This window comes from Cucumis sativus, chromosome 7 (genome assembly GCF_000004075.3).
Source record: "Cucumis sativus cultivar 9930 chromosome 7, Cucumber_9930_V3, whole genome shotgun sequence".
Classification (NCBI taxonomy): Eukaryota; Viridiplantae; Streptophyta; class Magnoliopsida; order Cucurbitales; family Cucurbitaceae; genus Cucumis; species Cucumis sativus.
In genome coordinates this window covers 1,345,596-1,363,380 of record NC_026661.2, presented here as the reverse complement: position 1 = coordinate 1,363,380, position 17,785 = coordinate 1,345,596, and the positions used below count along the sequence as shown (strand labels likewise).

The 17,785-nt window shown below is 29.9% G+C and overlaps 2 protein-coding genes across 2 annotated transcripts; one reads left to right on the top strand and one right to left on the bottom strand.

The window, feature by feature from the left end:
• The first annotated feature begins 4,917 nt into the window (after positions 1-4,917).
• LOC101210854 lies at positions 4,918-7,976 on the top strand. Its single transcript, XM_031888524.1, has one exon. The coding sequence runs from the start codon at positions 6,935-6,937 to the stop codon at positions 7,823-7,825; it is 891 nt and encodes a 296-aa protein (XP_031744384.1). The 5' UTR covers positions 4,918-6,934; the 3' UTR covers positions 7,826-7,976.
• Positions 7,977-9,539: 1,563 nt separating this feature from the next.
• Positions 9,540-11,228, bottom strand: LOC101206181 (NAC domain-containing protein 22). Its single transcript, XM_004144831.3, has 3 exons — positions 10,891-11,228; positions 10,518-10,786; positions 9,540-10,242 (listed from the first exon to the last, which is right to left on the bottom strand). The coding sequence occupies exons 1-3, from the start codon at positions 11,045-11,047 to the stop codon at positions 9,817-9,819; spliced, it is 852 nt and encodes a 283-aa protein (XP_004144879.1). The 5' UTR covers positions 11,048-11,228; the 3' UTR covers positions 9,540-9,816.
• Positions 11,229-17,785: the final 6,557 nt, after the last annotated feature.

Below are 17,785 nucleotides of genomic sequence, written 5' to 3'. Positions count from 1 at the left end.
TGTATCTTCATGTAGGACTTAAATAATCAACAATGAGCTGATCTGGAAAGGTTTAACTTAAACAAGTTGTATCTTCATGGTATTAAAATGTGTAGCAGATCTGAATAGGTTTTGATTTAATTTAGATATTTATGAGTTGAAGATTTGGCAGTGTCTAGATCCCAATGAGAAGAGCCTAAAAATGTACTAATTTGTGAAAAGTTGAAGTAGATGAAATTTCAAATGTCTCCTTTGCCTGATGGTATATATTAATAAGATAAAGAAGGGGAAAAAAAAAAGCACTGATAGAACCAAATGAGCTAGCAGTTAAATGGATTGCTCAGGTTTTGTTGGATATCCATATAGAAAAAAAACCACTATGGAACGCGCTCGTATGAACAACGATTTGCCATTCATCGAGAACCATATTGGTTGAAAGCACAGCAGCCTCATGATTGAGGTTTTACAGTAGTTTTCCTCTACAAAATATGTGAAGAAAAATTCAATAGGGTAAATATATGGATGTAAAAGTTGTAAATAGCTGAAAGCCAAGGCAGCCTGCTGAGTGAAACAAGGATCTGATCTAACACATTACAAAATCTTTGGCCTATCAAAGGTAGTGGAATCAGTCAGATTTGAGTGAGTTTGAATCATTTATGTTTTCTAGTAAAAGTGATAAATAGGGAGTTTGGTATGGTTTGAGATTCAAATGAATAAATTGCATGAAAATAAAGATAGATGTACAATCAAACAAAACGTTCTAGCTTATAAGAATGGAATCAACAAATGTAATTTTTATGCCTAAACTCAATTGATTAGAAAAGCTAACGCCAATAGTCCTAAATATCAACTTAGCTAATTTAATTAGATAAGAAGCATCATAATCAAGTTAACTAACCGCAATATGCTCTAGAGATTGTGATAGGATAAATTTCTAATATGAAAAACCTAATTACAAATTGAATATGGTTTTAATTCTCTAGGTCAATGGAAATAATGCTCTTTGTTGTCGACCACAAATCACAAACTTTTCTAATTTATTGGTTTTTGGAGATTAACATACAATCATATATGTCACCTATTATACATTAATTTGAGCATAGAATTGCACAATCAAGCTTTGATTGTCAATTAATAACAAGAAAATGTAATTCATAATAACCAATAAATCAAGAGTAAAGCCCACAAACAAGAAATATCAATCATTCTATCAAAAGACTCTAAAAAATATAATAGGTTCCTTCAAATTTTTTGGTTTTTTTGGCATACTTCGTTAAGGCTTCAAATTTGTCCATTTTAGCTCTGATCCATTTTGTTCGTAATATTTGATTGTACCTTTTCGATACTCAAAACCTAAAAAATAATAAAAATAAACACATAAAATATAAGAAGCTCAAATTAAGGGTGTTATCAAAGTGAGATACTAGTAACCCAAGCTAAGGAAGATATTTTTTTTATGTTTAATGCATGACTTATATTTTTATTTAATGTTCAATTGAGTTACATGTGAATAAAATAAATTTTAAAATAAATAAAACAAAAAATAAATTTTGAGAGAAGCAATAGAACAAACTATTAAACAAGAAATAAAAAAAAAAAACAGAGAATAAGAAACAGTTACCAAATAGATCCTTAATCTCTCATGATAAAAAATGTTTAGGAGACTAAAACCAATTGAAAAACCTCATAAAATAGAAAGAAAACTGATAGAATATGGCTGGTCTTGGAGATTCCATCACTAATAAGAATTTTGGTCTTTGTGGATATAGAGAAATGTGGACATATATTAAGAAAAAACGTGGATAAAGCTTCTGCACACATTTTTCTGCATGAATACGCTTCATGGCCAAAACTCCATCGTCTTTTCCATTGACCATTTTGTTAACGTTGGATTAGTATAATTATCCACGTGGACAAAAGTATATACGTATAAATATATGTATATGATTTGTCAAATATTTTTTCAAATAGAAATTCCATTATTGATCGCGGATAGTTCTTTTTTGCCCACATACAAAATTTTGCATTTTGGTTTCTGCAGACATGCATGGCCTACGATGAACTCTGTCTTATAAAATTGTCGTGGTGCTAGGGACAGTGCGTGGTGTGTGAGAGAAGTTCAAAGCTCTGGACACTGTTTTTCGCAGAATCTGACCCGTATTGCCTTCCAGTGCCGCTCATGGCGCCGTGGGGCACTGCAAGGAAGAAGCTGATGGCGTAAAACGTCTAAGAACGTAAGATCATGGAAATATTTTAAAGGAAGAGAAGTTAGATAGTACATTTATCGTGCTATCGACGAGCTAATTACCCTGAAGATGACAATCTTCACGTGTTTTCCCTTCCATTTAGATCACAAACACCTCTGTACACGATCAGTGAATCCTATCATGAAGCAAAGTTGTACAAACATATAAGACACCACCGCGTAGGCTACCTTGTATTCATAGGTAATGATAAAAAGGGGATGTGTGGGCTCCTTAGCGTTTTTGGGTGAAAGAGAAGAGGGTGGGTTCGGAGAATGCAAGATTTTTCTTGAGAGTAAAAAGAAAATCTTCTTCCAATGCTTTTTTTTCACGTCTCTCTACCTTCTGTATGACTGTATCCCACCAGAACTGAAGGAGAGAGGGAAGGAAGGAGTTAGTCAACACCCTGGCGTAAGACCAACCATAACTCCCTCTAGTGTGGAGTTATTGATGATATTATATTAAATATAATATATAAACATACATGGTCTAAAATAATATAACAATTACATGATAGACCTAAATTTCTAATAAATTTCACAAATGTTCTAAATATACCTATATATTATATAAAAGTTGGACCCAAATTATATATATATAATATATATATATACTCATTTTTATTATTAAATTGATTTTTTTAAAAATAAATGAAAAAAAACGTGCGTTATGGTTTTGGAAAGAAATCAATCACAATTCAAACTTTCCTTTTTCGAACGTGAGTTGTGGTGGTCTACTCCTTCAATTCTGTTCGCAAAAGCAGTCGTTTATAGTGAGAAATTTGTGAGACTTCGATGATAAAGAAAAAGTTCGACGACCGACAAAGACAGTAATTTTTTTATAGATTTTGGGTCTAAACTTTGAGGGTAATACTGTATATTTCGAATCGTAAGTAGATTAAGAATATATTAAGTAAATTTTAGATATTTGATATATATTTTACGTGGTGATGAAAATAAGGATATACGGTTATATTTAATTATTAAATTATTTCATATTAGAAAATATTTTATTTGATATTTATTAAGGAAAATTTTAAAAAATAGCAAATTCTACCCCTGATAGTCATTGATATATTATAATGATAGAAAATTATCATTCATATAATCCAAAATTTTGCTATAACTTATAAATATTTTAATTTATTTTTGTGTTTTAAAAATGTCCCACTAATTAATAAACTATTTCCAAATTTATTTTCATAATAAGGTTGTACATTAACTAATAACATAAATAAAAAAGTTATCATTTATGTAATAAATTGAATATAATAAAAGAATGAAATAATTTAAATTTAATTTAAAAAATTATATATAATTAATAATTATGATAAGATTACAATTCTTCTAAAAATATAAAAAGCCTAATCAACATAAAAAATTTTAATTTAAGATATTCATCAAATTTCGTAGTAAATTTAATTTAAGATATTAGTCAAATTTGGTAGTAAATTTAAGTTTTCTCTGAATATTTCATAAATTAGTTACCCACTTAATTAATCAACTATATATATATATATATTATGTAGATTTTAGCTATAATCATATTCTCTCTTATATAGTTGTTATATGAAACTTATTCATATAATACAAAATGTTGGCTACAAATCACATTTATAATTAGCTATATACTTTAATGTATCGCCCTATCAATACACTCTAAACTTAGTTAAACTCTTTTTACCATTCTCAAATTAGAGAATATAAAAGAGAAATTAATTTGAGTAAATACACAAAAGCTTAAATGTATTGAATTGGAATATTGGTATAAACAAATGAGGTGGACTCCTTTTACATGTTCGAAACTATCCTCGGGCAAAATAACCACGTAGGATCATCACACCCACCTCTTACCAAAGAACAAAAATTTGGGTGACATAGGTAGATTATCTACCCTAAATATACATTTAGTAATGTAATAGAAACAAGCTTTTATGACAAATTCCACTAGAGAAAAGAAAATATTGCATAGTGAAAAACTACAAAAATGTTTATGAAATTGAAAGTGAAAGAGAAACACTCACCAAAGAGTCCCTATCCACACCGAACCCCAGTTAAATTATAGTTAACCGGAGGTCAATTAGTAAACCGAGGTTACCTGATGAAAGGAAGTATTCAAATTAGTTTGCTGTCAAAGATTCCATTTGTCTCTGCAATGTTGATAGGCTCAAGAATCAGAAAGAAGTTTGTGTCTAACTTTCTTGTAATGTTATGAAGTCAGTCTTTCAACTAAGGGACAGTTCGCATATAATAATGAAGTAAATTAGGTTCTATTCAATCATCTGGGATTTAAATAATGAACAATGAGCTGAACTGATGGTGGAAGAGTGTACAGGAAGATCATCAAGATGTAATGAGAAACAGATTACTATTTTAATATGTAGGATGAAAGAAAAATCATCAAGCTTTCCACTGAAGTGCATGTGTGATGAAACCTTCTTGTATCCATAGTATCAGGCAAAACTAATCTTTTATAATATAAACAGATCTGAACAAGTTTATTTTAATTTAAACATGAGTTGTAAACTTGGTAGAGAGGAAACATTGCCACATCAGTGTTTGTATCCTAATGGAAAATGCCTAAACATGCACTGATTCCTAAAAGGTTGAAGTTCCAAATGTCTCCCTTTGCTTAATGATATATATTAAGGAGATCAGAGGGAAAACACAAGAACACAGATTGCTCATTGAGCTAGAAGTTGGGTGGATAGATGGCTTAGCCAAGGATAATTTCAGTGCAAATGAAGGAATGTTTCTGTATGAATTTGGGTTGGCCATGGAGATTGAGGCTATGGTCGTTGTTATTGTTTTTTCAGAAAGGTTCTAAAAGGAGCAATTCACAAGACTATGGACGGATCCAAAATTGTAAATAGCTGAAAGCAAAGGCAGCCTGCTGACTGCAATAAAGGTATGGCACTGCATGCAGTCATGGTTAGCCTACTGCAGTTTGTGAAAATCCGTGGTCTTGGTGTGTTTGAATCAGTATTATTCATTATTATGCCTTATTTCTGCAAAGTTGCTACTTGGTATTTAGTGTTCAAGATGACGCAAAGCAAATAAGCAGGTATTTCTAGAATTGGGGAAGATTCTAGTTTAATAGTAAAAATGATCCCATTGTTAGGTTCTTTTGGGTTGAATCTCAAGGCAAGAGCATGTTGTCTTAAAGCTGAAAATAGAGGATATCAAATCATCATGGAAATATACAGAGAACAGCTTGTTCAAACGAGATTTTTAGAAAAATTCAATTCGTGGAATGAACTGATTTTGTATAGATTTATGGGTGGATGAAGTATAGTCGTTAGTGTATGATCTTCTAATTCTTTTTCTTGCTTGTATACGCTTCACTTGAAGGATATAGAACAGTTATTCTTGAGGTTGAGGTTGCTTATCTTCAAAATTCTTAGGTGTTCAAAGAAAATTTTGGTCTCCAAAGCATATTTGGTCTTCAAAGAAGTATTTGATCTTCAAGAGGTTCAAAGAAGTATTCTGTAGCCTTGGGCTTTGATGACTTTTGGGCCTAGCCATAAAGGCTTGGACTTTGAATTTAAGCCTAACCATTTCAATTTGGGCTGGATCAAAGTAATCTTGGGCCCATTTCAGTATTACCCTAGTTGGACCAGATTGGGCTTACTTGATCCAATAATCATAATAAAGACATGCGACGTTATTTGATCTGTCATTTTTTCTGTTTGAATTTAGTTTGGGACACATGTGATTGATCTCAAGTTTAATGATATTTTAGGAGTAATGACAAGGTAATTTGTGATTGATTGGAATTTCTCACCACAATTCTCTTAACAAAGAAATAGAAGCATGTAGCAAAGAAAAGGATTTGCTAAGGTGGTCAATGACAACAGAGTATCTAGATCAAAGAATCAAAGATCATTGTTTAACTGCTTGAAAATATCATGAAAAACTGTGTATCTGCTACCAATTTTTCAGGAACACCAAAACATTCGCTCCTTTTGGTCATATACTGCTTTCTGTTATATTTTGGAAAACCTTCAGTTACATAGGTAAAAGTGAAAGTTGAACTGATGTTTGTAGCTGATTAAAAAGTCTAAATTTTGCCCCTAACCACCTCAGAAGAGTGGGAAAAAAGAAAGAAAAGAACAAACTGAGCATGTGCACTCACCTATGATTAAGATAAACGATGCAAACATGTCATGTTTTTCATTTGTTATTAAGAAAAGGCAACTCTTTCAACACCACTCGTGCGTCGCGGATTTTTCGGATTAATCAAGGATATGGAAGAGATAAGAAGCTAACAACAAAGTGGTAGGAGACATGGCACGAACAATGCTGAGATATCATTAATTGCACGTAACCATTTTGATAAAGAGAAAGAAGATGAATTCTCAATCTTCCCCCCATGTGTTCATGTGTGGAACAACCTTCTTGTCACCATGGAGACAGACCAAGCTGAATTAATTTATCTTTTCAAAAGAGAATCATATATATAATTAATGAAAATTGCAGTGGTTAGCTTGTTAATGAGTTGGAGACTTGGTGGAGAGGAGACATTGCTTAAACAATGTTGATCAGGTGGTTTAGATCCAAATCTCATTGAGATTTGAAGCAATGAAATCCCAAATATCTCCTTGACTTACTGATATATATTGATTCGGAACTGATTGAGGATCACAACTTGTCAATCTACATCTTCTTTTCATCTTCAAGCCTCTCTCTTTTTCTCTCTTTTCAGATAGAAACATGGTTGGCTTTCCTTCAACCAAGAGTACCAAATACCATACTCGCTCGAACAGCTTGCCATCCCGACCACACCCTCTCTTTTCACAGTGTGATGAGCACTTGACTAGACTAAGAGATTATGAATCAACTCCTGCCTCATCAGCATCCTCTATGAGCCAACAGCTAAGTGGCCTCGAGGATTTGCACGAATGTGTCGAAAAGTTACTTTTGGTACCCTCCATTCAAGAAGCTTTTGTTAGACATTGTGGAGAGAAATGGGTTGATGAGTTGTTGGATGGATCTCTTAGGCTGCTTGATATGTGCAGTTCAGCCAAGGATGCTTTGATTCACACAAAGGAATGTGTCCGTGAGCTTCGCTCGACCATTCGGCGAAGATCTGAGATGACAAATGAGATTAAGAAATACTTGGCCTCTAAAAAAGTTGTAAAGAGGGCAATCCAAAAGGCCCTTGATACTAATAAGAGCATCGAAAGAAAAAGCAACACAACAGTCGACGGTAACGACTACGACACTACAGCAATGGTTAGCTTGTTGAAGGAGGTGGAAGCAATTAGTCTTAGAATGTTTGAGTCCTTACTTTTCCTTATCTCAGGGAAGAAGACAAAGACAAAATCTAGCTGGTCAATTCTTAGTGTAATGAACAGCAAAAGAGAAGTCTGTCCTGAAGTAGATGCAGAACTCAATGAATTTTCCAATATGGATAATGCATTGAACTCTGTTGTATGCCAAAAGACAAACAAATGCAAAGATACAACTCAAGTGTCTGAGAATGTCCAAAAACATCTTGAAAAGTTGGATCTAGGCACTCAAGATTTGGAACAAACAACCGAGCGCTTGTTTCGACGTTTGATCAAAACTAGAGTCTCCATCCTCAACATCCTCAGCAACTAGATGAAAGCATTATATGATTACTGTAAATGATATCAATTCAGAAGATGTATATTTTTATTAAAGGAAAAGAATAGAATACACATGTGCTCTTGGCACAAATTTTGTACAATTTTGAGCTCATAATCATACTTTTCTTTGCAATTCCTCCAAATTTCTCTACAAGAATCTACTACTCTTTATCTCAAAATTGTCTTCATTCAACAAATCATGAAAGAAAAAGCACATTGAATCAGACATGTTATTGATCATTTTCAAAGTTGTTAAATAGTGTCCTCAAACCAAGTTATTTACCTCTAAATTAGGGTTGATGCAAAACTATCGACAAAAATGAATATTTTTAGTCGGAGTCGAGGATTTTCAATCTCTTATTTTTATATATATATTCTGCTGCTTCCCACTTTCTGAATGCCTCCTACATATCCGATTTCTAAAAATATCTATATTATTAACTTTAACTGTTTTTTCTTTTTTATATATATAAATATATTAAATATCTCCATTTTCAATTTTTTAGTTGAATTCTTTTCTAATTTAATTTAATTATTTCTTAATTAAAATTATACATATATTTTTTAAAATTTTTAATTTCTTTAAAAATATATATATATGAACAAAATATGTTATTAAAAAAATATATTGAACATATTAAAATAATAATAATAATAATTGATAGAAGTTGAAACTTACTTCAAAATAATAATAATAATAACAATTAAAGTCACCAATGCACATTGTTCTTGTGGATAATTGAATAAAAAAAATTAATGTTTATGGCAAAAAAAAACAAAATTGTGAACAATGGAAATTAAATTAAAAAAACTTAACTAATAATTTTTTTATCAAATTATTGTTGTTATTATTTTTAGGGTAAGCTTCAACTTATCTAAATTATTATTATTTTAATTTTAATTTTTCTAATATATATTTTTAATAACATATTCTGTTAATATATTTTTTAATTAAAAATTGAGAAAAATATGTTTAATTTTGATTAAAATAATTAAATTAAATTAGAAAAGATAAATTTAATAAAAAAATTGAAGATTGAGATATTTAATATATATATTACTCTTCGCCTACAATTTTTTCTTCTTTTTATTATTTATATATATTATAAGTGAGCACGTGTATATATATATATAAAGAATAAAAAAGAAAAGAAATAAATTAATTTAAAAAGAAAAAATACTTTTTAGAAATTTAATATTTAATATATATATATATATATATATTTATATTATTGAGAAAAAGAAGAATACGTGAGACTCGTTCATATTGTATATAAATAATGAAAAAAAAAAAGCGCACCATCCAGCAGATTATATATATAAAAATAAGAGAAAAATGGAATGGAAGTCATGTACGTCGTCTACGACTTCACCTTAAAAATACTTAGGGTTGTCAATAGTTTTGCATCTATCGTATCTTTTACCTATCTTTCAAAATTTACATTATTTTTATAAAAGGTTTTTTTTTTTTTTTATCTAGGATTGAAAGAAGTTGAAAGAAGCGTGGTGTCTAAACTTTTTAATGGTAGAGACTCCTCTTTCTTATATTATGCCTAATTCTCTATTAGAACTGTTTTCTCTCTGCCTCATCGACGTATAGTTTTATAAAAATCTGTAAGTTGATTATTTATTGTTTACGCTTTGCTATCTATCTTTGTCGGTTGATTTTGTAACAAAAAAAAGTGAAGATTTTATCAAGTCAGGTCTTTGGATCTTGCAAATAAAAACTGTGTTATTCTTTTCAAATGCAATAAGCGTAACAAAAGTTGGCTGAAACTTGATGTTTCATACCAACGATACATGGAGAAATCGCAAGGCAAGATTAAAAGCCAACAATTAGACTAAACAAACAAATTGAGGGAAGCATTTAAGATGAAAAGGGACAGAAAATTTACAGACAAGTCAGCTCAGAATGAGGGTGTACAAGAAGGAGATTATTGACCAAAATTTATCTACAGCCTATATCCTTGGGCCTATGGGGTATTAGAAATTGAGCATACTCGCAAATGGGGTCAAAGTTTGAAGCCATGGGCTGTTAAACTGGGTCCAAAATAAGTCTTGGGACCAGTCCATGTCCAATTTTGGAACTTGGAGCTCAGTAAGTTTCTCAAGCTCTGATGGGATTTGCAACGATGTGGAGGAAATTTGTGGCTCCACTGCTTTATCTTCCAGTATTTCATCCACCATGGTTGCCACTTCTACTTCTTTGTTAAGAACTTCATGGGTTGGTGGTGTTACAGAAGAAACCATAGTTTCTTGTTGGCTGCAAAATGAAATGGTCTCAAATGGAGATGCAGGTGGTGAATAGGAAGCTTGAAAAGGCTTAGCATCTTCCTCTTCCTTGGCTGCTCTTTGCTCTAGGACTTTCAAGGAAGTTGCTTTTCTATAGATCTTGCATAGTACCATCTCCTGCATTTCAAAAAAAATGTAAAACATGAATGAATGAAGGATTACAAAAAAACCTGTAGTCATAGCACTTGCAAAATGAGATGAGCGGGATGAAAATAAGGGCTCCTTTAGTAACGTCTATGTTTCATGTTTTCTTTACGGTGTGTTTATCTTAAATCATCGATTGGTCCAAAAATATAAACCGATAGTTGAAGATAGATTTAATGTTATATTATTTAATAATTCCTACACTTTTGAGCTTGAAATACGTTGAAGACTCATCAAACGGTGTTCACCTTTGGCAAGGGAGAGTTATCAGGAAAACGATACTCATTCATGATCCAATCAGTCTTGCTTCCTCTGGTTGCTCTTCCCAAGTAGAACACAAGTGTCTTTCTCAATCCAATGAGTCGTTTCGGATCCGATAAACTAACAATTTTTCGATCCGACCCCGTTGCTTTCCAGTAACCTCTTTTGGTTGTTCTGTTAGGCCTCCCACTCCCACCTAGCTTCCTGTCTCTTGGCACAAAAAAGTACCACTCTCTCTCTCCAATCCCTGCCAATCCTACACACAACAGAAAAAAAAAAAAAAAAACAATCACATTTCAACCCACTGAGTCAATCAACACAGTAAATTAACAGTTCAGAAAATACTGCAACAATACAAACCAGGCAAATCCCAAGGATCATGTTGGTAGAGATTAAGAATTCCAATATGATCAAACTGCAATCTCTTCCCAGAAACAACATTTTTAAGATAAAAATTAAGAAGTTCCTCTTCTGTAGGGTGGAATCTAAAGCCAGGAAGATCAGTTTCATGTGCCATTTCACTTATTGTAGAGCTTAAAAAACAACAGTTTGGTTAAGTATGAAGCAGCGTTTTTGGTTGCTTTATTAGAAAGGGTTGTGAAGATAATACTGGGCCATCAAGATAGTGAGGCTAATGAAAGACATTTATAAGCTAAGTTAAAGATTGGTAGAATCTAGAATCTCAGTGACATTTGTTAAAGCTTTTGGCTGTGTTTAAAGACGACTTGAGACTTAGTCAAGAAACTTTTAGGAAAAGAGAATGAGTTATTTATGTATGTGGCCACTGCCCACTTGGCAACAAAAAAGAAAAAAAAAGGAAGAAAAAGAAAAAGAGAGACAAATTTTAAAGTAGGCCCCACACGGCTTCTTCTCATTAATTCATCAAATTTGGGCTCTTTGGTCTTTTGCCAAACTTTTTTATTTTTTATTTTATATGCTTTTACATTACTTGGAAATTGTTGGTGGGAATTTTCAGTGTAAGTTTCCATTTCCCAACTATAGAGAGTTGGTGTGGTTCCAATTATAACAATCACTCTTCCAAGCATGAAATCAACAAATGAAAAGTACTAAAATAAAGGAAATAAAGATAGAAAATATATAAATAATTGTCAACATGAACTCAACTCAACTGGCATATATACGTAGTAGATTTAAGAGAAATTCTAACTACAAATATATATAACACAATGCAAAAATTTAAGTATGTCTAGCTTTTAAAGTTATCATTAATATGAGAGTATCAACCATCGAAACAATCGAGTCTATTAAGTATCTACTAATAGAATTTTGCAATCTTTACATTTTTTTTAAATCCATTACTATACACTTCACTATTGTTCCTAAAGGTAAACGAAACTAAAAGTTGATTTTGTTGATGAGAGGAATAGGAAGAACATAGGAGTTTCAAATTTCAAAGGGCAGAAAAATTAAAAGAGAGATCATTGTCATGAAGTCTTGAGTCTCTTCAATCTTCTTTTGAACCAGTCTTTTGAAATTTGGTCTTTGCTGGATTATGTTCTTGGAATCCCAACTCTTAGAGGAATGTCTATTATTTTCTCTCCTTGGAAAAACAAGCCTAGATAATTTCCCATATGATCTTTATTTTATGGTTGAACTGAAAATAGTTCGTTCATGTTGCTTGTTTTCTTATGGGGTCTAAATCGATCTTTTGAGTCGTTCTCCATTCCATGCTAAACATGAATTAATTCAACTAATATATAAAAGTGAACTTACTGTTACACTTTTGACTTCGAATTGAAAGCAATCTCAACACATATTGTGGAGATTCCACCAAATTGTGTCATGAAGCAAATATGATCAGCAGCTCATTAATTCCAACAAATGTTGGTTAAGTGTATAAATATGTTAATATAAAACCATATCTAAGTGGTAAATTAAAGCTCAAGCCTAAATGGTGTATTATTTTATATGGTTGAAATATTTCCCCCTGGTAAGCTGATAGGCAATATAAGAAGAATTTCTGTTGTATATGAGATGGAATTTTCTTCCCTTTTACATTGTAAATGGTTTTAAATTGATCACTAAGAAAAAAAGGGGTCTAATACCATATTACTTTTAAATTGATCATAATGAACTAGATGTCAGTTTGGTATTATAATAAAAGGCTGCTAAACAAAAGAAATTAGAAAATTATTGAATTCAATTTTGTTGTTACTGAAAAGAAGAAGAAGGAAGAAGAAGAAGAAGAAGAAGAAGAAAGCAACAGTTGTAGTCCAATTAATTAGTAGCTAGCCTGGAATTTTTTAATGAATTGGACCAAGTCTTGAAGAGAAAATGACTTCATATTAGGAAGAGAGGAAAAATTAAGAAAAAACAATAGAATAGCGAAGGAAAATTTTCAGGAATAATGCATCAGCTTTTGACCATAAAAAATTAGTATACTTCTCGAACAGTGCTTCAAATACTATTTTGTCTGTTTAGTGAGATTTAGTTTTTTTAAAAAAAATTGTTTTGGATCTTCTTGGTACATCAATCCTTTCATGCTACCATCGAGATTTGCTAATTTTTTTATGTAACCGTTGTGAATTTTATGCTAAATCTTATCTCTATCAAAATTTTATTTGAAAAATTACATGAATTTACAACATTTCAAGTGTGTTTTTCGATTATCAAAATAGATTTTTCAAATTGGTTCAACATTTTTGAAGTTTGGAAAAAATCAAATGTTGTGCAAAATTGGATAAGGTTTGAAATATATATCGAATTTTGGTGTTAATCTTGTTCGAGATTTCACCGAACAAGATCAAACATATGGAATTTTGGTGTTAAATATGCCCTAGATTCATCGAAAAAGTTCAAGATTAACATCTAGATTCACATAATTTTTTCGAACAAGTGAAATTGTGGTGACTTAGATGTCGTTTACAAAAACGATATGATTGAATTTAGATGTGTGAAATTTTGTAATATAGGAAAAATTTTGAGAAGATTAAAATTTTAGAATCTCATGTTAGTCTTCACCAATATAAACAAACCAAATTCTATTTCTTAATTCTAAATCAAATTTAGATGAGAAAGCCAAGTCAATCGATAACATTGAAAATGTTAAATTTTCAATAAATCTTTCAATCATACCAAGTTTTTCTAATGTTTTTAGATGAAAACTTCACTTTGATATTTCCGATAATTTTCCAATAGCAAAACAAACAAACGGCAATGGCTAAAAATAGTACACAATATATTTTATTTTCAAAATACCACGTTTTTAATTAATTTATTTTTATGCTTTCTGTGGCTATTCGAGCATGATCGAGATCACAAAAACACAAAATTGTATATGAAAATAAAGTTGTATTTCATGTTTTCAAATATGTGTTCGATAGTATATTCTAATAAATAACATCAGTTCTCTATAAACCATTACCAATTTAATTATGAACATGTTTTTTTGGTTAAAAATAGTATAATATTACATTATCTATATTTGAATTGTTTTTAATAAAATGAATTGAGTCAATAACTCGACATACTATATTTCTAAAATATTTTCATCACTATACATTTTTAAATAACATTGCTATTACATAAGTTACACTATTTAGAATCACAAAATTCAAAAACAACTTTTACGAATCGAACATATCTTTAAAAATGAAGTTTTATATAATTATGAAAACATGTGTTATTTCCGATAATTACTCGAGAATAATCCATCATATTATTTTATTAAGAAAAGAAAAAAGAGGAGAAGATGATAATAATAATAATAATAAATAAATAAAAGAAAGAAAGAAAGAAAGAAAGGAAAAATGAATGATTATTTGACTTGGAAGTCTTTTTGTAATAATACAACAAAGAGTCTTTCTTATCAATCAAAGTAAACGATACGGTTCACTTTTGCATTTTGTTTCCCATTTTATTTATGGGAAAATTACTTTTTGTATCCTCCTTATTTTGTTTTTAAATTGAAAGTTGTCGTTTTTACATGCATGTTTTCAAAAATATGAAAAACTATAAGCTAAAATATTTAAACAACTTCGAAAAATACAAAAAATCACACGCCAACAATGAAAAATACAAAAAAAAATGTTCAGTCATTAATTAACACTTAACAGCATTAATATATTTAATAAACAATTGTTAAGGTTCGACTAAAGGTCATTTAGATTTCGTTTTCAAGATTATATGGAACGGGATGATTTATATTTGGCTATTTCTGTTTTTAGATTTTATCGTTTAAATTTGGATAGCTAATCTAAACGATTTTTTTAAATATTTATTGATACTCGTGTTTAGATTTATTACAAGATTATTTAAATTTGGATAGCTAAATCTCAACGATTTTTTTAAAGATTATTTTGGTACACGATTGTTTAGGTTTGATGCACGATCATTTACATTTGATCGTCTGAATTTGACTACCCAAACCTAAACAATTTTTTAAAAAAATTTTAGTCCACTATATTTGACTATTTTTAGTATAGAATAGTTAATTTAGATTTGGCTATTCAATATCCAAATCATTTTTTTTCACGATTTTTATATTTGTAACAACCAAATAACAGTTTAAATAAATAGATATTTTATATTTGGTAACCAAATAACAATTGAAAAAAAATTAAAAGCAAATTTGCAGAAGAAAAAGGGAGAAAAACAATGGAAATAAAAAAAACATAAGAAGAGGAGAAGAAAGACGATGAAAATGAAAGGTAAACCTGAATTTTTTTTAAAAAAATAGTGAGTTTCATAAGCATTTTTATTTTGTTACATAAATATTTTACAAATTTGTTTTTATAAATTTGATTTTTTTATTCTTAAATTTCAAATTCTATTTTAATTTTCGTTTTTTCTGATCTAAAATATCATAGATTTAAGTTTTATGTCAATTTAATCATTAGATTTTAAATATATACTTCTTAATCTCCAATTTTCACATAATAATTAATCACTTTCTGAATTAAATTTAATATTAAAAGCCTATTAATTAATTTAAAGGATTTGTAAATAAATTTTACCTTCTTAAAAATAGATTTGAAAATTTTGAAAATATAATAAATTATACAATGACATAGTTGCAAATATAGCAATTGGATTTAAAATAATGATATGTAATATGTATAACAACATTTTTTAAAAATTGTAAATATAGCCAAATTTGTCCGAGTTTATCAATGATAAAGGTCTTAATTTTAAAAAATAAAAAGAATTTGCAAATTATTTACGATTTATCCTGAATTTTAATCCAAATCCAAAATAAATAACTAAAAATTTAATTAAAGTTCAACCTATCCATATATTTTTTACGTAAATTTTCATTAAATTATAAGGATAGTTGCAAATTTAGCAATTAAATTCATAATAATTAAGTATATAGCAATATGTTAAAAAAATTGCAAATATAACAAAATTTGTCAAAAATTCTATCAATGATAGTGTCTATCACTGATAGACCATGTTGTAAAAATTTGTATATCATTGATAGATCATACGAGTCTATCAGTGATACAAATCTATTAACAATAGTTTTGTTATATTTACAATTTTTTTTGAAAGGTTGCTATATTCTTAATTTTGTTTATGAAATTGTATCCATTCTAATTAACCTAAAGGATATGGTGGGATACCTACGGCTCAAAATTCACAATCTTGATACCAATTTTACTTGGGCCAGCCCAACTACTTAAGGCCTTTAGGGATGAATTATTTTGGATAACAATTTAGATGAGTAAATTTAATAGCAAAATTTTGAAAAATAGATCAATGAGTACTCATAATTAAATGCAAAACAAATCAACATTTTTTCTAATATATAGCTTGTTGAAATAAACCACGCAACTAATAAAATTTGAAAAATAAGATAGAAAAGAAAAACCCCAACAAATATAGGACGATTATTTTCAAATATAATAAAATGAAGTAAAATATTAATAAAAATAGTTAAATGTTATCGTCGATCTGTCTGTGATAGATCATGATAGATTACTTTTTGTGTTCATCAAAAATTAGATAGTAGCTGATAGGTATAGATAGGGTATATCGCAGATAAACTATGACATTTAGTTATATCTTTGTAGTAAATATTTTTTAGTAGTTTTGTCATTTAAAATAATTTTTCTTACGTCTAAAATCTCATTTTAGCTAAAATATAAAGGGTTGATGCCAAATTTTGGATAGGAGTAGACGCACACGTGATCCTTATGTAACACCAACAATGAGTTTATTTGAAAAGTGAGAAAGTATGTAAGCTAGAGAGAGTTTTAGAGTCAAATTAAAGTTTAATCTCATATGAAGTTATAATGTTGTATTTATAAAGAAAGTGTACTAGGGTTTCCAAGTTATTTGATAGCACCAAAAATATGTTATTAGTAACTATGTTGATTATAGATTCGCTTAGTTCAAACTTGTTCCATGCTTTTACAATCTTATTTGACTATGTTATAGGTTTTGAGCAAGTCGATGGTAAAAATCAACGTGTTGATGTCAATTTGGAGTTTAATTGCGCAAATAAAGAGTCAAACAATATCAATCGAGGTAAATAGATGATCAAAAGAAGCCAATTAGGCTCTTACCTTGCAGAGTTGTGGCAACATATACTCCGCACATGTCCCTCCTTCATCATCGCATCCCATTTTATAAATATACTATTTGTTGCCATCGGGTCAAAGTTTATCCAATTTCAGTCGATATATCTTCATAAGTTTTATCTATATTTTATGAGTTCTTTCGATCTATTATAATTCTTGTGTATATATCTTCATCATCTAGCGCATGTGTATGAGGCTAAGGTACTCTTATCTAGTTCAAGTTCTTAGGATTTTATTGTATTCTTGACTTTTGTGATGGTTTCAACTCATTTGTTTTATTATTGAGTTTTCAATTCTGAATATAACGTTTATAATTCATATTATATTGTGGGATTGGAACAGCATGATGTTGCTGTGAATTGTTATGTAATTCTCTAGGTTGCATGATATATTATATGAAGCTATAGGTTGGATTAGCTTGCTAGCAAAACTCCTTTTAAGTATTGTCCTAATCAACTAGTTAGAATTGAACTATCGAGTAACTAGTTACTTACCACTTGGACTAGCTCTATTGGTGCATAATTTAGTTAAATATTTGACATGGATTTAGGTGACGAAATCTTTAGATCAGTTACCTTGGGATAATTAGGTCATTCATCAGACTATATATATCTTGGGCTTAAAGTGTTACTTTAAGTTAGGCCATACGTAAAACATGCCTTGTCAAGGCTCAGCCTCGACATCAACGTTGGCCTATGCTGGTGGTTTGA